The 26153-nt window shown below is 39.2% G+C and overlaps 4 protein-coding genes across 8 annotated transcripts; 2 read left to right on the forward strand and 2 right to left on the reverse strand.

The window, feature by feature from the left end:
- Window positions 1-920: 920 nt before the first annotated feature.
- Window positions 921-2822, forward strand: LOC111808399 (cytochrome P450 86A7). Its single transcript, XM_023694337.2, has one exon. The coding sequence runs from the start codon at window positions 1049-1051 to the stop codon at window positions 2672-2674; it is 1626 nt and encodes a 541-aa protein (XP_023550105.2). The 5' UTR covers window positions 921-1048; the 3' UTR covers window positions 2675-2822.
- An 831-nt stretch (window positions 2823-3653) lies between these two features.
- Window positions 3654-5097, reverse strand: LOC111808401 (aquaporin PIP1-1). Its single transcript, XM_023694339.2, has 4 exons — window positions 4639-5097; window positions 4232-4527; window positions 4014-4154; window positions 3654-3921 (listed from the first exon to the last, which is right to left on the reverse strand). The coding sequence occupies exons 1-4, from the start codon at window positions 4964-4966 to the stop codon at window positions 3826-3828; spliced, it is 861 nt and encodes a 286-aa protein (XP_023550107.2). The 5' UTR covers window positions 4967-5097; the 3' UTR covers window positions 3654-3825.
- A 3512-nt stretch (window positions 5098-8609) lies between these two features.
- Window positions 8610-16244, reverse strand: LOC111808400 (signal peptide peptidase-like 2). 2 transcript variants are annotated; one of them, XM_087117036.1, is made up of 10 exons: window positions 13822-13941; window positions 12624-12764; window positions 12326-12543; window positions 11050-11206; window positions 10913-10966; window positions 10740-10832; window positions 10501-10643; window positions 9345-9415; window positions 9163-9246; window positions 8610-8990 (listed from the first exon to the last, which is right to left on the reverse strand). In XM_087117036.1, the coding sequence occupies exons 2-10, from the start codon at window positions 12708-12710 to the stop codon at window positions 8881-8883; spliced, it is 1017 nt and encodes a 338-aa protein (XP_086973162.1). In that variant the 5' UTR covers window positions 12711-12764; window positions 13822-13941; the 3' UTR covers window positions 8610-8880. The 2 variants fall into 2 exon arrangements, with proteins under 2 accessions (XP_086973162.1, XP_086973161.1); XM_087117035.1 differs by lacking the exons at window positions 8610-8990; window positions 9163-9246; window positions 9345-9415 and adding exons at window positions 14027-14138; window positions 14215-14373; window positions 15787-16244 and having other exon boundaries at window positions 9779-10643; window positions 12624-12775.
- A 4289-nt stretch (window positions 16245-20533) lies between these two features.
- On the forward strand, window positions 20534-26048 carry LOC111808686 (uncharacterized). 4 transcript variants are annotated; one of them, XM_087116867.1, is made up of 7 exons: window positions 20534-20799; window positions 21458-21556; window positions 21983-22503; window positions 22681-23929; window positions 23994-24166; window positions 25030-25219; window positions 25319-26048. In XM_087116867.1, exons 4-7 carry the CDS (start codon window positions 22735-22737, stop codon window positions 25867-25869), a joined length of 2109 nt encoding a protein of 702 aa, XP_086972993.1. In that variant the 5' UTR covers window positions 20534-20799; window positions 21458-21556; window positions 21983-22503; window positions 22681-22734; the 3' UTR covers window positions 25870-26048. The 4 variants fall into 4 exon arrangements, with proteins under 4 accessions (XP_086972993.1, XP_023550592.2, XP_023550593.2 ...); XM_023694824.2 differs by lacking the exon at window positions 21983-22503 and having other exon boundaries at window positions 20535-20799; XM_023694825.2 differs by lacking the exon at window positions 20534-20799 and having other exon boundaries at window positions 20824-21556.
- The last annotated feature ends 105 nt before the right edge of the window (window positions 26049-26153 follow it).

Here is a 26153-nt window from a genome sequence, read left to right on the forward strand (position 1 = left end):
TACTTGAATTTCTCTATCTAATATCTCGAACTCAAAATGGAAACAAAGATCTTGAAAGAGTTAATTATATTAAAAGTATATAGACATAGGTTGATAGTTACACGAGTATTAATTTTCTTTATCACATTATTATATTTACACAAATGAATTATGTCCAAATTTTCCTTTTAAAATATTTCTTTTATAGAAAGGATATTAATTTTAAAATTTAAATTATTGATATCATGAATTCCATATCTATAACCTAAAATTCATCTCCATCAACATTTATTATCTTAGGGTTTTTTCTTTTAAATAATAAATAACTAAATAAATTTTATATATTAAAAAATAAAAGCCACACCCTTAATTAAGTAATTCCTTCTTTATGAATTGATAGACACTTCCAACTCCCTAGTTAATTTTTTTTTATTTTATTTTATTTTAATAATTATATAACTAATATTTATTTATTTATATATTTTAAAATTTTCGCTCATTTTATATTAATTAATGCGCTACTCTTATCAACTAGATATGTCAACGGGACACGTGGAAAGCTAGGAGTTTCTATAAATTCAAATTTCAATATTACAATATAATTATCAATAAATTATTTATTATAATCGTAATTTAGATAATTTGTTCCCCATTTAAACGGAGATTACTCGCCGGCTTCGGGGCGGATCCCTGAATAGACGTTTGTAGAGAATAAAGTTTTTGTTTATACTAAAAAAGGAAGATTAAAAAAGATAATATAAAAGGCCATGAAATTAAAATTTTAAAGTGCGATGATAATTAGGTCTTCTTCTCCAACTACATCGGGTGGTATTAATGGCGATGGATTCATCAGCCTGGTTTATAGAGTCGTCGTCCCCGTCCCCGTCCTCGTCTTCTACAAAATCCTCGAACGAACTCGTTCAACTGTAATTTATGCCTCCCCATTAATGTCCTTCTTTCTCCTCTCTTTCTCTCTCTAGACTCGCCATTATAAATAGCTTTTTCATCAACCCCACCCAATCACTCCCAAAAATGGCTTTTCTCCTTCTCTTTTTCCTTTGATTTTGAAATGGATGCGGCGGCGCTTGCGGCGGCGTTGGGCGGCGCGGTGGTGGCGTACTTTATTTGGTTCTTGAATATCCGACGGTCCTTGAGTGGGCCACGTGTTTGGCCGCTATTGGGCAGTCTTCCTGGGCTGATTAAGAATGGTCATCGAATGCATGACTGGATTGCAGAGAATCTCCGGTCGACTGGCGGCACGTACCAGACTTGCACGTGTGCCATTCCGTTTTTGGCTAAGAAGCAAGGTCTCGTGACGGTCACGTGCGACTCGAAGAATCTTAAGCATATTTTAAAAACCCGATTCGAGAATTATCCGAAAGGTCCGAATTGGCAGGCTGTGTTTCATGATTTGCTTGGTGATGGAATCTTCAATTCAGATGGTGACACGTGGTTGTTCCAGCGTAAAACTGCTGCACTAGAATTTACCACTAGGACTCTCCGCCAAGCCATGGCTCGTTGGGTTAGCCGAGCTATTAAGAATCGGTTTTGTCCGATTCTTGAGTCGGCTCAACGTCGTGCTAAGCCGGTTGATCTACAGGACCTTTTGCTTCGGCTTACGTTCGATAATATTTGTGGGTTGACTTTTGGTAAGGATCCACAAACTCTTGTGCTTGAATTGCCTGAAAACGGCTTTGCGCTAGCTTTCGATCGAGCCACTGAAGCGACATTGTGTCGATTTATTTTGCCTGGCTTTATCTGGAAGCTAAAAAAATGGCTCCGGCTCGGGATGGAGGTCACCTTAACCCAAAGCCTCGAGGACACGAATCAATACTTGACAAATATCATCAAGACACGTAAGCTCGAGCTGTCCAGTCAGCACCATGTGGACAATAGTGGGACACCTCACGACGACTTGCTGTCAAGGTTTATGAAAAAGAAGGAATCCTACTCAGACGAATTCCTCCAACACGTGGTGCTTAACTTCATCCTAGCTGGACGAGACACGTCATCGGTCGCACTGAGCTGGTTCTTTTGGTTGGTCAGTCAAAACCCAAGAGTGGAGGAAAAAATCCTCATCGAAATATGCACCGTTCTGATGGAGACACGTGGCGAAGATATATCCACATGGGTCGAAGAGCCGTTGGGATTTGAAGAAGTGGATAAATTGATTTACCTGAAAGCTGCCTTGTCGGAAACTCTTCGACTTTACCCATCGGTGCCGGAAGATTCAAAACATGTGATAAACGACGACGTTTTGCCCACCGGAACTTTCGTCCCCTCCGGCTCCTCTGTTACGTATTCAATATACTCAATTGGTCGGATGAAATTCATATGGGGGGAAGATTGTTTAGAATTCAAACCAGAGAGATGGCTGTTGGGTTCAGATAACGACAAAATTGAGCTTCAAACTACTTATAAATTCATTGCTTTTAATGCCGGGCCAAGAATATGCTTGGGGAAAGATTTGGCCTACTTGCAAATGAAATCGATTGCGGCGGCGGTGTTGCTCCGCCACCGCCTGACAGTGGTTGCCGGCCACCGTGTCGAGCAGAAGATGTCGCTGACGTTGTTCATGAAGTATGGACTTAAAGTTCAATTGCAACCCAGAGATTTGGGGCATGTGGCGGAGAAGATTAGACAGACAGCGGCCGAGACGGTGGCGACGGCGGAAAATATGGCTGTCTTGTTGTAAAGAGTATTGTTGTTGTTCACAAACATTTTAATTTTGTAGTACTTGAAGTTGCTCAAAGCTCAAGCAACCTATTCACAAAAGTGTAATTTATTTTTAAAATGCTATTAATAATTTAAATGAAAAATATTCCAAATTTATTTTCACCCAAGTTTAATATCACATTAGTTCGATGTCTTATACTTGTTAACTCGGACCTCGCAAATGGTAATCAAAATTTTAGCTTTCGGCCTTAAAGGGGTAGTAGGGATGTGAACCTTCAACCTCAGGTAATAGAAATTTTAACTTCTAACCTCGGGAGGTGTAGTAGAGCTATGAACCTCTAACCTCACAAGATAAGGGGATTTGAACCTTTGGACTTCACTCGATATGAGTGTATGAACCTCACAAGACAAGAGGATTTGAACGTTCAGACCTCATTGGATACGAGTATATGAACCTCACAAGACAAGAGGATTTGAACGTTCAAACCTCATTGGATACGAGTATATGAATCTCACAAGATAAAGGGGATTTGAACCTTCGACCCTAAAGGGGCAATAGAAATTTTACCCTCCAACCTCAAGGTAATAGGAATACAAACCTCCAACTTCGTAGGATAGGAGTCGAACTTTTGAACTCTCAGTATATGAAGATTTAAACCTTCGATCTCACCAGAGATAATAGAGATTTGAATCGATCTCACCAGAGATAATAGAGATTTGAATCTATGACGTTCCAGGATGTAGTAGGGATTTGAGCCTCCAACCCCAAACAGGGTTAGAAGGAATTTTAAACCTCCGACCTCCGACCTACCCTAAAGGAGATAGTAGGGTGGAACCTTCAACTTCACACGACGAGAGAATTTGAATCTCTAACTTCACACATTCGATATGAGAATTAGAACCTCCGATCCCAAAGAAAATAGTAGAGATTTGAATAGTTGACCGAAAAAAGAAAAAAAAAAAAAAAACATTCCAATGAAAGTTCTAGAGATAGTTCATGCACAAAAGAATAGAAGTCCAATAAAAACATGAAAATTACAACACAAAAATAATTTACACACAAACCCATCTCAGTTCTGAACCTGAAGGGCACCGAATTAACAAATAAAGATTACAAAAACACATAATAAAAAGATGATACTCCAAAGATAATGAATCAAGGTCTTGTCTTCAAGCTCTGGCCTTGAATGGAATAGCTCTGATGATGATCTGGTGGTAAATCGCAGCCAGAGCAGCTCCAATGAACGGCCCCACCCAGAAGATCCACTGCAACACAATAGAAGTTACCTCAATTAGTGAGGAGCAAGAATGGGTACCAAATTCAATGCTAAAATGGTAATTTATAGCGTTACACTCACATGGTCATCCCATGCGTGTTCCCTGTTGTAGATAATGGCAGCTCCGAGACTTCTCGCCGGGTTAATGCCGGTGCCGGTGATCGGAATGGTGGCCAAATGAACCAAGAACACAGCAAACCCAATTGGAAGTGGAGCCAAAATCTACGCATAACATTCAACCAAATCGTAAGGGTACATGCAAAAACAGGGGATTAGAACAGAGCAAGAATTTCTCTTACAGGGACGTGAGAATCTCTGGCGTTTCTCTTGGCGTCGGTGGCGGAGAAGACGGTGTAGACCAGAACGAAGGTGCCGATGATCTCGGCGCCGAGGCCGCTGCCTTTGGTGTAGCCAGCGGCGACGAAGTTAGCGCCGCCGAGCTTCTGCTCGTAGATGGATTTCTCAAAACCCTTCACGACGCCGGCGCCGCAGATTGCGCCTAGGCATTGCATTATGATGTAGAATATGGCTCTGGTGAGCGACAGCTTTCTCGCCAAGAAAAGCCCGAATGTCACCGCCGGATTAATATGCCCACCTGAGAAAAAACAGAGCAAAACAGAGCAAACCAGAAAGTTGAATCAAAACCAGATTTCTTAACAGATCTAAGAGCAGAGTAAAGGAAGAACAAAAGGGGTTTGTGGGTTACCGGAGATGCCGGCGGTGCAGTAGACGAGAGCGAAGATCATGCCACCGAAGGCCCACGCGATGCCCTGAATGCCGACGGTGGAGCATTTGGACGGAGATCGGCTGACTCCCATCACCGTCAAGATGGTAATGTACAGGAACAAGAAAGTGGCCACGAACTCCGCGATTCCGGCTCTGTAAAAGGACCATGACGTGAGCTCGCCGGGCTCGTACAGCGGAGCAGGCGGCGGCTCTTTGTAGTCCTTGTCCGTCTGTGCTGATGTGCCGATTGGCTGTCTTTCAGAGTACTTGTTAGCTCCTAGCTTCACGTCCTCTTCTTTGCCCTCCATTTCCTTCTTCTTTGCCGAGTTTGGTTTTGAACTAAGCTGTGTGACTATGGCGGGTTTCTCTCTCTAAAATTGGGTTTCTCTCTCCTCACAATAGATTTCTGTTGCTTTTGGGGAAGAAGATGGAAGTAGCGAGAAGGCTGATGGGGGGTCTTTTATAGGACTTATGGGTTACCTTCCCCCAAACGACGTCGTTCTTTTTATTTATTTATTTATTTATTTCTAAAACATTTGGGTTAAATTAATATTGTTAAAATAACTTTTAAATTATGTAAAAACCCTATCCCCCAAACGACGTCGTTCTTTTTATTTATTTATTTATAAAACATTTGGGCTAAATTAATATTGTTAAAATTAACTTTTAAATTATGTAAAAACCCTAAGATAAAATATCCAAAATTGAGACTTAATTTATTGATATATCGATAAAATATAATAATAATAATAATAATAAATAAGTTTTAAGAATTATAATTACGAATTAAATTATAATTATTATTATTGGAATTAGTGAATTAATTCTCAATATTGACATTGAATGATTTATGAATATAATGGACTTAATAATTCCATTCCTATGCCAATAAACCTTAAACTCGGGAAATAAATATTTATTTTAATTTTAAAAATTGGGATAATTCCACTTATTCACTTAAAAAAATAATAATATTTTTTTAAAATATCTGAATTAAGAAAAATGTTAAATTAAATAATATTTATTTTAAATTTTTTTTAATGAAATTTTGGAGTGCCATCGTACATATTATTTTCGAGTCTCAATTTCTATTTAAAAGTTAAAAGATTTTTATTTAAAAAAATTGTAAAAAAAAATAATTAATTAAAATAAATGAGGTGTCATATTGAGTTGGATTAAAATATAAGAATCATGATGATTTCTTTTCCTTTTTGGAGGGACATGATGAAAAATTAAGTGATTAAAAAAATATAATTATAGAAATTAGAAGGGTTAATAATTAAATGATTATTATAATAATGTAAAATTAAGCATAGAAATTAGGGAAAGAGGGCATTATCGTAATTTAGGGGATCTTTCTGGAAAAAGGCAATGGATTTGACAGGTCATGGGGTGGGTCTATCCTTGCTGTCCTTATCCTCAATAGTAACACTTTCCAGAGTGTCATCTTTTTCTTTTTAATCATATTTTGTCTCTCTCATTTTTTATTTTTCTTTTAAATTTTAGCTTTTTCGGGATTCTTAATTCTCATTTAATTAATTTTTTATTTTTAAATTAAACTTTTAAATTTTAATTCTATATTTTATTAAATAAAAATATCCCACGTCCTTTAATTTAGGAAAAAGTCATGAGTTTAGAATCAAATAATACACTCTTCATTGATACGACATTTTAGGAAATCCAAGCAAACCCATGAGAGCTTATGCTCAAAGTGGACAATATCATACTATTACAGAGAGTCAGGTTCGTCTAACATATTTAATATATAAAATTAGTCTATTTTATATAACAAACTCTAAAATTTTAATTTTTAGTTACTATCAAAATTTAAAATTTAAAAATCTTACCCCTCTCTAAAAAATTTAAATTGATAAAAAAAATTAAAAATTCATATTTATCTGACAAAGCTTTAATTAATCGAGTTTAAATAATTTTAATTTTAATAGAAAATTAGAAAATAACAAATAATTTATTAGTAATGGGTAGTTTAAACATAATTTATTTACTTTCACTAAGAGTATTAAATATTAGTTTAGTAAAAAAAAATGAAAATGACTAATTTTATTATTTAGAAAATGTAATAAATGATTTGTTTTCAAAATATAAATGGTTGTGATGTAACGATCAGATTGTAAAAATAAATAAATAAATAAATAAATAAAAATATATATTGGTGGATTTGGATTATTTAAAAAAAAAAAAAAGTGTGGGGGAGGGCAAATAGGTAATTTAACAAAAAGGGCAAAGCTATTGATGATGGATTCCAGCTTTTAGCTCCCTCCGTAGAGCAACCGGATTTGACCTTTTATTAACGGTACGAAAATCAGAGCCACAGAAGAGAAGCAAAGAGGAAACAAACAAAACCGAATCGAGTGGCTGAGATCAACTGGCCGTTTTCTGACCGTTACGAGGCCCACACCTCTTGGGCCGCGAGAGAAATAATGAAACTCTTTGAGGGGCATTTAGCAATATAAAAAGACGTGGGAGGAGGGGGAATTAGAATTTACCCCAAACTTAGGGGATGAGATAAAGTTATAGTAAAGTTGCAATTGCATTTTCAAATTCAACAACAAACGTGAGAGTTTGATTTGATACAAACTTTGATGCATCAATTTTAATAGAAGTTGTTTCGGGATGAATTGGGACGGTGTTATTGTGAGATCTCACGACAGTTAGAGAAGGGAATAAAACATTATTTATAGGAGTGTGATTACCGACGCGTTTTAAAACCGTGAGGCTAACTACAATACGTAAGAAGCCAAAGCAGACAATATTAGTAGCTAGTAGTAAGGTTGGACTGTTACAACTATGTGACCTAATCACTGAGAAACTCGTGTTTGAGGTCGAAGTGAAGGCTCGAACAACATTGGAGTTATATGTTGATCAAGCATAAGCTCAACTTGAGTACACGATGCTACTTGCACATAATTCGTTAATTAGTGAGAACAAAAGGGTCGATCACTCATTTCCAGAGCTATGCAATCCTAATCAACTCGCCTCAACACCGATTCGAACTAAAACCTAACTCAAGCTCCGAGTGTACGTGGCCCAATACCACTAAAAACTAAATTAAGCTTCTAAAGTTGAAAATATATATCTTAAAAAGGTTTTGAGAAGGAAACAACCCCTAATCCCTAACCCATGTGCCCTAATCAACAAAAGGGGTCATTGGGACCACCCATCTCAACCCAAATATTTCAAATGTTCAACTTTCATTTTTGGGAACGGCCCATGTGGGCTCGATCCTCATGTGTTAAGACCTGACCAAATTGTTCGGGTGGTAAAGATTTTTCAACTCAAAATAAATAATTAATCTAATTCAGCTCAACTAAAAAAAAAAAAAAAAAAAAAAAAGTTTTAGTCGAGCGTGAGTCGTGTTGGGTTGGGTCATAAACTTACCTATTAACATTTCCGAGCTGACCCATAGGACGAGGGTGAGGTGAGAGTGGTTGACAGCTCATACCCATCGGATGCCTCACTGTCATATGGGATTGTGCCAACATCATTCACATCACATGGAGCCTTTAGGACCCAAAACCCCATTCCAACCAACCCACCCACCCTTTCCATCACATTCATAGCCATTCATTTACTTTACATTGCTGGAATAACAATGGAAACTAGTGTTAGGGAAGACGCTGGCCCCAAAAGAGAATGTATTGTGAGATCTCATATCGGTTAGAGAGGGGAATGAGGCATTCTTCATAAGGTGAAGAAACCTCTCCCTAACAAAAGCGTTTTAAAAACTCACAACTAACTTATTCATAGGGTTTAGAAAAAATGCCACACAATTGCTATCCTGTAGCCAAAAGAGTGCGATTGTGACAACTGACAAGTACAACATTCGTCATTGATGTGTTGAAGAAAGGTACGAGAGAGAAAAATATTAACCGTTCGTTATTCACGTCGACCTCGACCTCGACGTGGATAATGGTTAGCAAACATCACAAAGAGAAAAACATGCACACATACATGATATATACAATTTGAATCATCCAATTAAAGAATACATCAAAAGTTCATAGCCAAGTTAGCATCATACCAAGTTATAAAAAGCTCATAATCTTCATTAGTTTACAACATTACGTTCTTATCAGTAACTATAAAACATCACAAAGACAGGCAGGCTTGATCACATTCCTAATATATAGAACAAGATTATATATGCTATGAACACTACAATATGATATACATGTAATGAAGAGTATAACTTTTCTTCATATTAATCCTCATTGACGAGCAGATGGGCATGAGGGCAGGCCCTCTCTGGTTCTCCATTTGTCCACAGAATCCCCAAATCTCCTCTCTTCTTCCCCAGTGTCAAAAGGGTTCCTAGATCGAGACGTGAACTATCCGGTCACGTGGGGTAATCGATATTCAAGATACGAACATGTTTTGATATGTGTTAATCATGGGGATAGTTTTTTGTGTTTGACTAACTCGAGTTTGTTTGTTTCTAGTTCTTAACACGGTTGCCAATGGTGTTGGGTGTAAGGTAACTTACCGAGCGTAAACGGGACGATGTAAAGCAGCGCAGGCTGGCCATGACCATCCATCAGGTTCAAAGCAACATAGGTGATCAGAAGACCTGACAAACATTTCAATAAAACTTTCAAGATATGGACCAAACATCAGAAACTAGCCTTTTTATAAACACTATTTAGAGAACACTTTTTAAGCATATACCTGACCCATATGCAAGCATTGCTGGTAAGAAGTAACCGAGCCGGAGGCTCTTATTTGCCAACCAGTCATACCTGTAAGGATATCCGAAGCATTCATTATGTAGTGGCTTTAATAGATGGAGATGGACTGACAAGCTTTGAACAGATGGTTCCTCACAAACAGTTTCGAAAGAAAACATATCTTTGTAACTACCCAAGCTACTAGGGAGAGGTTTCCACACCCTTATAAGAAATATTTTGATTAGGAGAAGGGAACAAAACATTTCTTATAAGGGTGTGAAAACCTCTCCTTAGTAAACGCGTTTTAAAACCTTGAGGTGAAGCCTGAAAGGGAAAGTCCAAAGAGGACAATATCTACTAACGGTGTGCTTGGGCTGTTACAAATGGTATCAAAGCCATACACCAAACGGTGTGCCAGCGAGGACGCTGGGCCCCTGATGGGGGTGGTTTGTGAGATCCCGCATCGGATGGAGAGGGGAATGAAACATTCCTTATAAGGGTGTGAAAACCTCTCCCTAATAAACAATATTTGTTAGCGGTGTGCTTTGGCTATTACAAATGGTATCAAAGCCATACACCAGGCAGTGTGTCAGCGAGGACATTGGGCCCCCAAGTGGGTGGATTGTGAGATCCCACATCGGATGGAGAGGGAAATGAAGCATTCCTTATAAGGGTGTGAAAACCTCTCCCTAGTAGACGCGTTTTAAAACCTTGAGAGGAAGCCCGAAAGAGAAAGTCCAAAAAGAACAATATCTGCTAGCGGTGTGTTTAGGCTATTACAAATGATATCAAAGCCATACACCAAACGGTGTGCCAGCAAGAACACTGGCCCCCGATGAGGGTGGTTTGTGAGATCCCACATTAGATGGAGAGGTGAACGAAACATTCCTTATAAAGGTTTGAAAATCTTTCCTTAGTAGACGCATTTTAAAACCTTGAGGGAAAGCCTGAAAGAGCACATCGGTTGGAGAGGGGAACGAAACATTCCTTATAAGGGCGTGAAAACCTCTCCCTAGCGGACGCATTTTAAAACCTTGAAGGGAAGCGCAGAAGGGAAAGCCCAAAGAGAACAATATCTGCTAGTAGTAGGCTTGGACCCAACAGATAAAATATACAACGAGAAAGCTTGCAAAAAGGTAAGACGACAAAGCATAAACCTGAGAGAAAACGCTACAACGAGACCAGGTAAAAGGATATCACCAAATCCAATAATGCTATAACCACCCCATGGATCAAACATGCGAGGGATCTTTAGCAGCATTGGGATGCCATCCTCTCCGCTTTTATCACCACGAGCTACCTGTCATGATTTTTAATAGCAACTCAGTAAAGTACTTGTGAGTTCATCTTCTTCTAGACTACGACAATGCTAGTGATAATGGTACTCTCTCCTTACCACAATCATCACACTTTCATTGAACAACTTCTTAGAAACAAAGACCCAAAAGATATCATATAGGAAGGCACAACTAAGCAGCACTGTTCCAACCTTGCAAACACTCAAATCCAATCAAGTGAGATAAATTTTAAGAGGGAGTGTTCAAGTATACAGAGTTCCAAAATGGGTACCTTGAGATTTGGTATGCGAACTATTTGAAGAACTGTAATGATCAGTGCAATTCCCTGGTTAACAAAGCATCATAACAAGAAGTTAGCTGGTTACATTATTAGACAGTAATAGGTTCTTGCTGACACCATTTTCTTACAAGTATGTCTTGACCGATCCAGGCAAACGACACGTTTCGATAAACAGCCCAAAGAACAGCAAATGCTATGCAGAATGGAGAAACAGCCAGTGTGAGGTATGAAACAGCTCCAAAGAATGGCACTTTGATGTATGATTCTCCAACATGTTTAAAGCATCTGCATGATCATATGCATGTATCAGCATTTCACTGTTTTATACAGTTCAGACTAAGCAATTCTTCATCAAGCTCCAACTATTTATACAAGTTGCATTTTTGGACATTCTGTCTCAAGCTAATAGTTTGGTGATTATCATTTCACAACACTTAACATTATCAACGCTGATTTGCTAAGGCCAACCAAGTAAGTGGCCTTACTATCGGCTCGGTCGGAAGACTTTCCTTATATATGAAGACACGTGTTGCACGTGTCATTTATGCTTTAGGGCCTCGAAGGGGAGTGGATTGTGAGATCCCACATCGATTGGAAAGGGGAACAAATGTCAACGAGGACGTTGGGTCTCGAAGGGGGTGTATTGTGAGATCCCACATCGATTGGAGAGAGGAACGAATGTCAACGAGGACGTTGGGTCTCGAAGGGGGTGTATTGTGAGATCCCACATCGATTGGAGAGAGGAACGAATGTCAGCGAGGACGCTGGGCCCTGAAGGGGAGTGGATTGTGAGATCCACATCATAACATACTCTCAATCTCAGAAATAGGATAGAATGTCGGCTAAGGCCAACCAAGTAAGTGGCCTTACAATCGGCTCGATCAGAAGACTTTCCTTATATGTGAAGACACGTACCCAATGGCCCTTGCACGTGTCATTTATGCGTTAGGGCCCCGAAGGGGTGGATTGTGAGATCCCACATCGATAAGAGAGAGGAACGAATGTCAGCAAGGACGTTGGCCCCGAAAGGGGTGGATTGTGAGATCCCACATCGGTTGGAGAGGAGAACGAAACATTCTTTATAAGGGTATGGAAACCTCTCCCTAGCAGATGCGTTTTAAAAACCTTGAGGGGAATCCCAAAAAGGAAAGCCCAAAGAAGACAATATCTACTAGCGGTGGGCTTGGGCTTGGGCTTGGGCTTGGGCTTGTGTGGTTTCATCTTTGGTATCAGCCTCTTCTTGTCGAGGAGAACTGACTCTTTGATATTAAAAAGAATGAATGTTTACTAAGTTATCTATGAGCACCTACTATATGATATCAGTAACTAAATTGATCTGTTCGATCTTGTATCAGCTAAGTATTCTATAAGTGTCAATTGTAGCAAGGGCACAATCAATTTTACCTTGACAATAAAGCGACCAAACAAGTTTGCAAGCCCTCTGCACCTCCTATGCAGAAAAGGACAACCAAAAGCTCGATGAACCAATACGACATGAGTTTGTAAAGCAAAATCAAAAAGCACGAAGCAACGACAACAAACAGGACGGCTGATGCCATGTTGATATACACAACACCAGGGCTGCCCACATCTTCAGCATTTTGAATATCATCTGCACCATCCTATAAGAACTTGTAACTCATCACGTATACCTTATCTATTAGAAGAACAACACCTTAGCGAACAATATGAGAAAGGTTACCTTTAGTAGTTTGTCCTGCTCAATGGCAGCTTCTCTAGCACTCCAGGCAGACCAAAAGGATGAGCATAAGATCGTACCGACAGCCATCAACCATAAGAATACTTCAGCTATGTCGACAGGTGGTCGTAGTGGAGAGTAGAGCTGAACAGACACTTCAGAGTCCAAAAACTTTTAAGGAATGACAAAAAGTTGATTTGCTAATTTCAAATGCCAATTAATGAAATGACTGTTATGATCGCACAACAACGCACACACTCGATCTAGATGAACATAAAGAACAAGAGAGAACATGCAAGGAAGAATATTGACTAAAGGTTTATATTGATGACTTCAGATATATACAGTAATAGAGAATGCAGAAAGTATATTTTTAAAGCTATGGTTCAGTTTACTATATATAACTTTACTAGATATAATCATCTACTATATATAGCTCTACCAGCTTTTTGTTAGGAATCATGACTCTCCATAATGGTATGATATTGTCCACTTTGAGCATAAGCTCTCGTGGCTTTGCTTTGGACTTCCCCAAAAGGCCTCATACCAATAGAGATCCCAAAAGGCCTCATACCAATAGAGATGTATTCCTTATTTACAAACACATGATCGACCCATTAATTAGTCAATGTGGGATTCTCTCCCAACAATCCTCGAACAAAGTACACCATAGAGCCTCCCCTAAGGCCTATGGAGCCCTCGAACAACCTCCCCTTAATTGAAGCTCGACTTCTTTCTTTGGAGTTCTCAAACAAAGTACACCCTCTGTTCGACACTTGAGTTACTTTTGACTACACTTTTGAGGTTCCCAACTTCTTTGTTCGACATTTGAAGATTCTATTGACATGACTAAGTTAAGAGCATGGCTCTGATACCATGTTAGGAATCACGACTCTCTACAATATAGTATAATATTGTCCACTTTGAGCATAAGCTCTCACGGCTTTACTTTAAGCTTCCCAAAAAAGCCTCGTACTAAAGAAGATGTATTCCTTACTTAAACCTATGATACCCCTTAATTAGCCAATATGAAGCTCTCTCCCAACAATCTTAAACACTTTTTACTATAAATAGTCGTTTACTATATATGACCATTTTCCATGTATAACAATTGAATAAGCTATAAATAAGCAGCAGACTACATAATGCAACCAAAACGATCAATTGCGAGTAAAATTAGTGTTTTGTACGTAAAGCATACCTGATGAATTGCTGATCAGCATCTTCTCCAAGCTTGTACCAGCATCTTGTGGGAGCATGACAGCAGGTATATGTATATCAAGATCAGTCTCATCAGGATCACAAACCATCTTGTAAAGCTCTGAAAAGCCCACAAGCATGTTTAGAGGATATGAAAGCTGAAGAACATTAGGCAAATCTAAACACAAATAGCTACCATCACTTGCCTCTTTGGTTATTTACTATGAGTATAGCTGAAGCACCTGCAGCTTCTGCAATATTTGCTTTAGTAGTAAATTTGCAGTGACCTCGATCAACCATGATTATATCTCCAGAAAGCTAACAAATGACAAGTTTCATGCATGATTAAGTATTGTGCCTAAGGCTTCAAGCTTCATGCCACTAGAAGAAGTACCTTGCTCTTTGGCACACCGCAACAATCACGGGGATGTGCAAGAACTAGGCGTGTTTGGTTTGCATTTTTCTCCTTTGACACGATGGTAGCGCCAAATCTAGCACCAACGCCGACAAATTCACTAGCTTCTTTGCCATCAATCCAAGTTTGAACTTTCACCTAACAGGTACAAAGACAAATTAAGCCAGACTAACCAAAAAAAGGTAGAACTACTCAAATAAATTAGCATACAGTCTCATAAATAAGTTGTATTCAACATCAACCGGCAACCAAGCATTGGGTTCTGAATCGGCAACAAGAACAGCAGAAAGAATAGACCATGGATTAATGACACTATATGTGAGATCCAACATTGGATGGGGAGGAAATCGAAACATTCTTTATAAGGGCGTGGAAACCTCTCCCTAGCAAATGCGTTTTAAAAACCTTGAGAGGAAGTCCGAGAGAGGAAGCTCAAAGGGATAATATCTGCTAGTGGTGGGCTTGGGCCGTTACAAATGGTATCAAAGCCAGACACCGAACGATAATGCCAGCGAGGAGGCTAAGCCATGAAAGGGGGTGGACACGAGGCAGTGTCCTAGCAGGACGCTGGGCCCTGAAGGGGGTGGATTGTGAGATCCTACATCGATTGGAGAGGAGAATGAAACATTCTTTATAAGGGTGTGGAAACCTCTCCCTAGCAAACACGTTTTAAAAACCTTGAGGGAAAACTTAAAGAGAATAATATCTGCTAATGGTAGGCTTGATCCGTTACAAATGGTATCAAAGGCAGACACTGGACGATGTGCCAACAAGGAGGCTAAGCCCTGAAAGGAGGTGGACACGAGGTAGTGTGTTAGCAGGACACTGGTCCCTAAAAGGGGTAGATTGTGAGATCTCACATTGGTTGGGGAGGAGAACGAAACCTTATTTATAAAGGAATGGAAACCTCTCCTTAGCAAACGCGTCTTAAAAATCTTGACGGGAAGCCCAAAAGGAAAAACAGAAAGAGGACAATATGGGCTCGGTGTACAAACTAATAAAAGTTTGAAGAAAAATAAGTACACAATCATGTTCACAAATAACAGACAATCTTCACCAAGGTATCCTTTGCACCTTTTTCAGGAAGAGTATCACCCATTATCAAGTACACAAACTAAAACGACCTACAGCTGCAGGAAAGGAAGTTGACTTCGTTGACCTGGATTGAAACAAAGACACAATACACACCGAGGTGGGAACTGAAGTATTCTACATATACATCAAGGCCGACCTACTGATAAACAAACGGAAGAAAAAATTGACTCCATTGATGCATCAACCGATAGAACATAAAAGCATGAGATCTTCATATAAACAAACTAGAGAGAATCATAAGAAACTACATCTCCAAAAACTAAACACAGACCAATTCATCTGAAGCAATACAAACTAGAAATGATCATATGAAATGTCCAAATGGAGTTGAAAAATCAAAGAAATGAAGGTTTTGGGTAAAGGAAGAACAAATGTTGAAACCCAATCAAAACCCAGATCCAATAAATGGAAACAAATTACTCAAGCACAAACAAAAACAGCCAAAGGGTATATTACCAGAATGAAATCGTTCTCACAGCCAGGTTTTTTGGGAGTCAAATCGTCATGATGAACAATATCCCCAGCCGTCACGTCACAAGGAAAAACCAGCAGCAAAACCAGAGCGGATATGGCGAACCCACCAAGAAAACGCCTCTGGAAATCCATAAAATCTGATTTCCACAGCAAAAAAGCTTCAAAAACAGCGATGGCTCTTCTTCTTCTTCCTTCGCTCAGTTCGGAGTACACCCAAAACAGCGAACAGAGCTCAGAATCGGATATAAAAAAAGGGGAAAACGTAGAATTCAAGAACAACTGTAGATTAATGATTTAAAGCAGATTTTATGTCACAAAATAAAGAGAATAATGGATCTAATGGATTAAAGAATAAGTGAAATATTGTGGAAACGAACATGTTTATGGGAAGTGAGGACGAAATTGATGGCGTGTATGAATCTTTGCGGCGTTTCGGGTAAACGGGGTTTCCGTACGAACTACCGTTGGAAACGGCGGGAACCTTTTTAACGACATAATTAGACAATAATCGTCGACGTTCTTCGGATTCCTTGTCAAAGATTTTTCTTTTTTGCAGAAAAGGACCTCCACTTCCTAATAATTGCACTTCATTGCCCATGTGTATTTTTTTACTATTACTCCTTAATTAATTCAAAATAACTTTTACTTTTTCCTTCTTCTCCACGGTAAATTTGTAAGGGTAAAAATCCAATATTTATTATTATTTTATTATTAGGAAAATGACTAATTACGAATAAATAAAAATAAATATAAAGAATCTCTAATTTGATTTTGACATAAATAAAATCTATTCTCTTTCGAGGCACAATGTCACAATCGCACTTTTAATGGCAGCGGACTTGCGATTGTGCGGCACTCACTTTCAAACGTCAAGTAGGCTAAGCCAATTCGTTCTTGTGTTGCCTACAACCAAGCGACGTATGCTCGAGCTTCTGGCCTCGATTTTAAGAGAAGGTTTTAGAAAGCGAGGGCAAAGAGAGATTCTCGAAGGAGAGATTTTTGAAAAAGACGTTATATAAGCAAGCAAGAGAGAAATAACAATGGCTTACAGTATATAACCTTGAGTAGGGAGAAGTTGACAACTAGTCGTATCCCCCTATAGTATATTATGAGGCATTTCATGTCTGACAGGTCTAGACATGATATTTCTGAAACGTCATACTTCCTAAAAATACAAAAGTAAAACACTAGAATATGAAAAGACATAAAGGGTTGAGCTTATCATGGGCATGCAGCCATGGGCAACACGCCTTGGACGAGCATAACCGTGACACCCAGCGTCCTCGTTGACACGCTAACAGTTGGATCTCACAATCCACCCCTTTGGGGTCTAGCGTCCTCATTGACACACTGTTCGTTGTCTAGCTCTGATACAATTTGTAATAGTCAAATCCCACTGCTAACAAATATTGCCCCCTTTGACCCGTTATGTATTGTCGTCAGCTTCACAGTTTTAAAATATGTCTGCTAGTAAGAAAGTTTCTTCCTACTTAAAAAAATGTTTCGTTCCCTTTTTCAACCGATGTGGAATCTCACAATTAAAGGACCAACCTGTAAAATAACGTGGCTATTATATGTGAGTGTAACGTAATTTAGTGAATAAATGGGGCGAGTTTGGCAAATAGTGGAAAGTATGTGGATAGATAAGGAATTGACTATAGAAGCAACTTAGCCAAAGCTTGCCATAAATCCCTCGACATGAAGGACAGTGTGTGTTCTCTGCCGTTAGACCAACCATGTGGTTATGGCAAACGTCAGGGCAAGTGACCCCATCCTTCTAAAATTACGGAACTACCCTCCATCACACATCCAATTTTCGGTAGAGTCATGTCCTTATCTTAATTTAGTCAGGTTAATAAAATTCTAAAATATCAAATAAAGAAATTGTGAGCCTCCGATGTTTAGTTATAGTGTCTCGGGTGTTGAACAAAGAGTGTACTTTGTTTGAAACTTCTGAACAAATGGTGTACTTTATTCAAGGACGTTAGAGAAAAAGTTGTTGTCTAAAAAATTCTAGCCCCACATCCATCGCAAAGTTGATAGCATAGAATTAGTTTCTGCTTATCCAACCAAGGCGATCGAGGCAACTATGAAGACATATGGACGGTCGTGATAGACCATGTAATAGCAGAAGTCCACTTCTAGCAAATATTGTTCCCTTTGAGCTTTCCTTCTTGGGCTTCCCCTCAAAGTTTTTAAAACGTGTCTGTTAGGGAGAGTTTTCCGCACCCTTGTAAAAATGTGTGATCTCACAATCTACCATCTTTCGAGGTCTAGTGTGCTCGCGGGCACTCGTTTCTATCTTTGATGCATGAATATGTTCCGCATAGAAATGCTCGTTAATCTCCTCCGAGTCCATCAACGCCTTCAAGATCATCGTTCTTAATTCAAATACTCGGCATTCTCAGAAGCATGCTCGACGTCAGCAATGTCCGACAAGTAAGTAGACTGATGCTGAAACTTTCGAAACTCCATGCCCAACATGGTTCGGAGCTTCCGTTGGGGCGTCGTCGTCGACAAGGTCCGGTGGGAAACGATGTCGTATTCTAAATTGGGCCGGTTGCTGTAATTGGGCTTTCTTGTGATCCACTTTCTCCTAAGCAAAATCTGGGCCCATCATTTGTAAACTTGGGCCTTTTACAAATAAAATCATTTATATCCATTTTTTTTATACTAAATACATTTCAATTCCTTAACTATCCCCTAGTTTCCACTATTTGCCAAAGTGGCCCTTTTATTCCCGAAATTACATTATTTGCCGTTAGTCCTTTAATCGTGAGATCTTACCTCAGTTGAAGAGGGTAACAAAACATTTCCTCTAAGGATGTGAAAATCTATTTCTTTCTAGTAGATACATTTTAAAATCAGGAGGCTGACAACGATACATAACGGGCCAAAGTAGACAATATATACTAACAATGGGTATAGGCTGTTACAAATAGTATTAGAGCTAGACACCGAACACTGGACCCATGGGAGTGGATTGTGAAATCTCACACTTCTTTAAAATCGTGACGACGATACATAACGGGCCAAAGTAGACAATATCTGCTAACAGTGGATTTAGGGTGTTACAAATGGTATCAGAGCCAGACACTGAACACTGGACCCATGGGGTGGATTGTGAGATCCCACCTTTCTTATGAGGATATGAAAATCTCTCCCTAACATACGCGTTTTAAAACCGTGAGGTTGACCACGCAACGGGTCAAAGCGGACAATATCCAAATTATACCCGTCGTATTGGTCACGACAAAGGGTTTGCTGGATCGCGTTGGCAAATCGACCCTAAAGTTCTCGTTTTGTTTGTAAAATAGTGACATTATTCCAATGCTAAGATGAGAAAGGACCATTGTTATTTATTGTTATAGCAATCCCACCAAATGAAGGAAGCCCATTGAAGAAGGGGAATGGAATATTGGACTCAAAGTGTAGGCATTTATTTGGTCATTAAAGATCGCTCATTGTACCAACTAACCTAACATTCCCCATCTCTTGCCTTCCCATCTCCGCACGCCAAGGGGAGGAGGACTCGCCAACCATGCCCTTCAACCCATGTGCGTTTGTCTTCAACTCTCTAAGTGACGATGCAAACGTCGATGGAGACCTTGTCGAGACGGGAATGGAGAATGTTAACATGCTCGGGTCGGGTACCCAATGATAAGAACTCTTCAGAGAATTGATTATTCCCGTCATTTTTCTGATGAGGAAATAGTTTTTGTGGGAAACAGTTTTTCTTCGAGTCAATGCATCAGACCTGATCAGTAGACTTGAAGTTTGTTTCCACATGACCTGATCAATTCTAGTAAAATTGGTTCTCGAGAATCATATAATTTTGTATTTATGGGAATTAACATAATAGTTTGGCATCTGATTAAAAAAAAAAATGGATTTTTGGTCATGTGGGTCGGTTGCCTGAAGATTGATTTATCCTCCAAGTAGTAACTCGATCTAGTATGAATGTAGGCCCAACACGTTCCTATAACGAGTCGCTCAATTTACACTTTCCTTTTTGTACAAATACAACGAGCCAGCTAGATTTACAGTGAGGAAGGATATGAGCATCAACTCAGTCACCATCAAGTTCAAGAGGGGCCACGTTCTCCTTCTGGTAGCAGCCTTGAGGTACTAGTTGATGAGACTTTTACTTTTTTGGAGTCCATAGGTTAAAGTAAGTCTCGAGACCCATGAACTTATGTGATCAACCGCACGCGAAAAATGAAAATGCAAACATTTATCTTCTAATTGAGAACACCTGTCTTAACTAATTAGTAGGACGGTAAGAATTTTTATTTTTATTTTTACTATTTTCATAAAAACATATTAATTTTGTAATTATTTATTTTTTTTCAACCCGAACATTTAAATTAAGTCTAAAAAAATGTTTCAACCTGAACCGGCAGAAAATAATTACAAATTAGTTTTTATTTTTTATTTTTATGAAATAAAATAAAACAGAAAAGAAAATATAAATTTCAATTTTCATCCCCAAATTTCAAAATTCAAACAGAGTAATGATAGAAAACTGAACCAATGGCGTACAAGCATCGCCCACTGGTTTTTGTCTCGCTCATCAATGGCAGCCCTGGTAAGCGAACAATACGACATCGTTTCCACAAATACCGAGACCCTCTACACCCCAGTACGACGTCGTACTCAGGACAATCCAATGCCAAAACTGCGAAGGGTAACATGGAATTGGGGCATAGCGAGGGAAAGCAACCTCACAATTGCTTGAGTGTAAAGCTTTCTTTCTGCAAATTGGCAGTCCATTTCGCCATTAATCAATCCAAGAACCAATACCCATAATTCACCTTTCTTCCCTTTTCGTTTTCTATATTTGTCCCATTTCATTCCCTTTTCTCTCCCCTCTTCGTCTTCTTCGTTTTCCCCTGTTTTCCCCTCTTTTACATAGCTGTTTTCACTGTTCTTGTACGAGTAATGGGTCCATCTCTGTTCCCTTCATTTGCTTATTGCGGATTCAAGCAGACCCAGGTGCCCCATTTCTCTGTTTCTTTCCATTTCTTGCTATTTACTTTGCTCTGCATGTGTAATAGTTCTTCACTTGTCACTAACACTGAGTGGAAAAAGTTCCTTTATCTTTCATTTTTGTAGCCCCATCAAACCCACTTTTTATTTTCCTTTCCTTTCTCTGGAAACAATCAGAAACGGTCCCTGCCCTTATCTTGGCTTACTTGTTAGTGCTATTTTGCTTGTTGCTAACATTAAGATGGCCTACCACTTCAGTTTTCTGTGGGGAAATGATATGAACTCTTGAGAAAACTTGGCCAATGGCCAAACAATTTCACTCAATACTCAAAACATAGCTTGTTAGCTTTCTTACTTTGTTTCATTTGAAAGAATATGTATAGGGGAAGACAATATCTTAGGAACTGTTTGTTTATTTGTATAAGGCGATTTTAACTGGAGCAGGGCTTCTTGATTCTGTTCTGATGTATCCTTAATTCTAGTTTGCATTCTGTTTTATTTACTGATGGAAAAGTGTAGATCAAGATAATGATTCTTTTTTGTTCTTTTTTTATATTTGGGAAGACAATCTGTTTTGTGCTCTTTAGTAAAAATGGTTCCATTTTGGGTACTCCTTTTTCTTTTATCACTGAGAACCATGGTTAATCATTCACCATGCCGACAGGGTAATCAACAAGATTAGTATCACGGGAGAAAAAGGCTGATCGGCATGGAGCAGGGGAGGCTGTTCTTGGAACAATTGTCCTTGAATTATTTTCAGCTGGTAAGAAATCCTCAAGATTCAATGGTGTCTGGTGAAAGGATGTCTCTCTTGCTTCTGAATTGAACTTTTTTGTTGAAATTCTTGGGTGTTCATATATGTTTTACTAGCATGCAATTGGTTGAAGTGTTCTTCCATTGATGTGTTTTGTTGGGCATCTCACTAGTAACTATGGTTCTGTTTCTTTGTTTATTCTCGCTAATTGTTCTTCGTTCATTTCCTAGTGTCATTGCTGAATACTTAGCATTACGAATCTTGTGTCACCTAAGTTATGCCATTTATTTTAGTTTGGATCTTCAAATGATGTATGATCCAAAATGGTGTACATTTCCATTATCATTAAGTAGCTTAACTGCAGGTAGTGTAAGTGTAACAACCCAAGTCCACGCTATTGTTCTTTTGAACTTTCACTTTCGGGTTTCCCCTCAGGTTATTAAAATGCGTCTGCTAGGGAGAGGTCTCCACACTCTTATAAAGAATGTTTCGTTCTCCTCCCCAACCGATGTGGGATCTCACAATTCACCCCCATTTGCACTCGTTCCCTTCTCCAATCAATGTGGGACCTCCCAGTCCGCCCCCCTTCGGGGCCCAGCATCCTTGCTGGCGCACCGCCTGGTGTCCACCCCCTCAGGGCTCAGTCTCCTCGCTAGCACATTGCCCGGTGTTTGGCTTTGATACCATTTGTAACAGCCCAAACCCACCACTAGTAGATATTGTTCTCTTTGGGCTTTCCCTTTCGGGCTTCTCCTTTAAGTTTTTGAAACGCGTATACTAGGGAAAGGTTTTCACATCTTTATAAAGAATGCTTTGTTCTCCTCCCCAACCAACATGGGATCTCACAGTAAAACTTGGAGACACCAAGTGCACTTAATATTACGTGCTTTTGGTCATTATGTTGACCATTGGAACTGCTATCCGTCATAGAGAAGACGGATTGTGATGATCAAAAGGTTTTTTTTCCAAGTTTTAGCTTAAGCTTTTACTTCATCATAAATTATGAAACACGGCACACTCTTTACGACATTATATCTCTATCTATTTGATAATTATGGACCATTGATTGAATATTTACACTTGAGCTTTCTTGAAAATTTCTCAATGGGTAATAAACTATGAAACAACTGCAGTTGGTCATGCAAACGAGGGCTTTCTGTTAAACACTCATAAACAGGACTTCAGCAATGGGAACAAAGCATATACAGTCTAATTCTAGCATGGTGGGAAAAGTCTCAAAGAGCCACAAAATGATGTGTAAAGCTGTTGATAGGCCTAGCAAAGACCTTCATCAGCCATCTTCTAAAAGTTTGGTGACTGCATCATCAAATAAGCTAGATCCAACAGCATCCCCGACAGTAGCTTGTTGCAGAATTCGAAGATTTTGTACTTATAAAAGCTGTACGGAGTATGGCCAACATAATGAGATCAGCCTGAAATTGATTCAGAAGAATGGAGTAGCCGAGCCATTTTCGAGTAAGAAGTTCGTTCGTGTGGCTGACAAACAGTGTAAACAACTATTAGATGCATTGGGAATTTTCAACTCAAATAAAGAATTGTTTGTAAATCTACTACAGGACCCAAATTCTCTGTTAACTAAACATATCGAAGACTCCAGTGATTCACAGATGAGAACTTTCTTTGATAGCAGTTTGTCAGAAAATAAGATAAGAGAAGCGGAGGAATATAAGGAGAGTGCCTATAGTCAAAACCTGAAGCCCTGTGAGGAAAGTGATGATTCTCTATCCTTGGAAAGAATAGTTGTATTAAAGCCGAATCGAACGTGCTCGTTACGTGCGGCTATGGGAATCGATTATGGCTCCTCTCCCGAATCTTGTTCTAGTTTAGTAAAGAACGTCCAGAGTGACAAGGGAACTCTTTTTTCTTTTAGACAAATAAAGAGGAAGATGAAGCAAGCAATGAGAGTTGGGAGAAAAGAAGGTGAATGCCTATCAGCTAATGGTATGTCCAAGAAGACTCCAAAAGATGATGTTAAACTGAAAGTTATGGAGGCAGCTGATAGAGGAGTATCTAGTTCTTTTCAAGATTCCTTTAAAAGAGACCAACTAGACAAGACATTTTACTCTAGAAATGGAGACAAGACAGCTTCAACCAGTGAAAGTACTGACAAAATGGTCGGCCCGTCAGCTGTTACTGACAAACTCAAACGACCTAAATCTAAGAAGCATGAAGGCGACCAAGAGGGTTCGAGAAAAATGAAAGCAAAGCCATGGGGGTGGGTGATGTGCTTTTCTGATGATGACATATTGCCATCAAGTCATTTGAGATATTCCCATGTTAGCAATAAGAAATTTGTTTATCAGAAGAAGTCAAAGCCTCAGAATGACGAGGAACAAAGTTGCAAAACCCCAATTATTGAAGGTTTAATTATGTTTCTATATCTTATTTGACTCACAATTATCCCTTTAAACTAAATGAAGTGCAGCATATGCAGGGTCTGTGAAGATCGTTAAAGACATTGCTACTATACACCAGGAAAGAGATGGTTTTTGTAAAGCATCATCTGGATCTGATAACAATTCCAAGACCGGTTTTTGTCAGAGAACCAGCAAGATCGATGGCTTTGGAGAGAACGGAAATCTCGAGCTCTCCAAACCGGTGAGCTTCACTCTTTCCCTTGGAAGAACTATTTGTGGGCTAGTATTCAAATGTGTTCTTGGTTGTGTCCTAAATATGCAACAAGATTCTAATGTATATCCAAATATGCTTATTCGATCTTAATCATCTCTTTCTCAAGTGTATTTTAAAAGTTTGTTGTTACGACTCAAGCCCATTGCTCAAGGTTTTTAAAACGCGTCTGCTAGGAAGAGGTTTCCACACCCTTAAAAAAGGTGTTTCGTTCTCATCCCCAACCGATGTGCGATCTCACAATCCACCCTCCTTCAGGGCCTAACATCCTCGCTGACACTCGTTCCTTTCTCCAATCGATTTGGGACCCCCACCAAATTCACCCCCCTTCGGAGCCCAGCGTCCTTACTGGCACACTGCCTCGTGTCTACCACCCCCCTTCGGGGAACAACCTCCTCGCTAACCCATCGCCCGGTATCTGACTCTGATACCATTTGTAACGGCCCAAGCCCACCGCTAGCAAATATTGTCCTCTTTGAGCTTTCCCTTTCGGGCTTCCTCTCAAGGTTTTTAAAACGCATCTGCTAGGGAGAGGTTTCCAAACCCTTCTAAAGGGTCTTTCGTCCTCCTCCCCAATCGATGTAGGATCTCACATTTCTATTCCTAAAGTTACTTTTCTTGAATCAAAACAAATTCGGTCTCATTGCTTCTCTCCTCTACTCTTCTCGTCTCACTGCTTCTCTCCTGAGCCCGGGTCTCACAATTTCATTGCCTCTCCTCTTCTCTTGAGTCTTTCTTTGTTTACAGTGTTTGAAGGAAAAGAAATGATTAGATTGCATTTTGTCTTTCTTCGTTCACATTTTGCATTGAGCTATAAACCCTGCAACGTGCAGAACTTGCCTTTGGAGGTTCAACCATCAGCTTTTTCAGTAGCTACACTTCCATCCAGTTCATCAAGATTGCAGACAATTGAAGATCTTGATGGTTTGTGTGATAGAAAACTGCAGCCTCTATCAGAAACTATCCACGACCAACTTTTGGCAGAAGCTGCCTCTACTAATCTTACTTCCACCTCAGGAACAGGTATGGTTAGCTTACAAAGGCAACGTTTCTTCTTTTCTTCTCTTATTTATAAACCCATTCCCCACTCTTAGTCTGATGCAAGATAGTAAAACTTCACAGCTGAGGTTTGGCAAGGTACTGGTTTGGCAAGGTTGCAAGAGCTTCTAAATCCTGCCATATCTTCCTTTGATTGTTGTGGCTCCATCTCTCACTGTGTTCTTGAGCTGCTGCAAGTCTCCAAACAGAATTGGAATGAACTGTCATTGGATTGTCAGTCTTCAGCTTGGCTGCAGACATCATTTACTGACAAAGTGAAAATGTTTAGTAGCCAGTTATGTGGTGATTGTGTGCTGCTTTTCGACTATTTTAATGAAGTTCTTGAGGATGTTTTCCACTGTTATATTAGATGTTCCCCATGGTTATCACCTTATAAGACACACATCCAAGCACCCAATGAGGAGAGTGCTTTCTATCATGAGGTTATGCAACATTTGGACTGGCCACTTTTGCAGCAGCACCCACCACAAACACTGAACCATCTTTGTTTAAGAGACTTGAGATCTAGAACATGGATCAATTGTTCAACTGAAACTGAAGACATTGTTACCATTATAGCTGAATCAGTTTTGAAAGAATTAATCATTGAAAGTGTTGTTTATCTTGGTCTGTGAAGCTTTCCTTTGCCATTATACATCTTTATCTCTGCAAATTCTGGATAAACTTGTATATTCGAGATCATGAGCCATGATTGTTAGGAAACTGTGTAATTCTTTGGCCTGATTCTATCAAGCATTTGATTTGTATAGTTGAGTTTCAGTTATATCTATGGACATCAACCGATTTTCTTTTACCTCGTTTTATGTGTTTTTCGAATAATATTAGTATTTTTTAATATCGATGTCGATGTTGGTAGTGTTTTCTCTCTTGCAGTTGCTTTTGTAGAATCAAAAATTTT

This window comes from Cucurbita pepo, chromosome 13 (genome assembly GCF_057944985.1).
Source record: "Cucurbita pepo subsp. pepo isolate OVF chromosome 13, ASM5794498v1, whole genome shotgun sequence".
NCBI classification, from domain to species: Eukaryota; Viridiplantae; Streptophyta; class Magnoliopsida; order Cucurbitales; family Cucurbitaceae; genus Cucurbita; species Cucurbita pepo.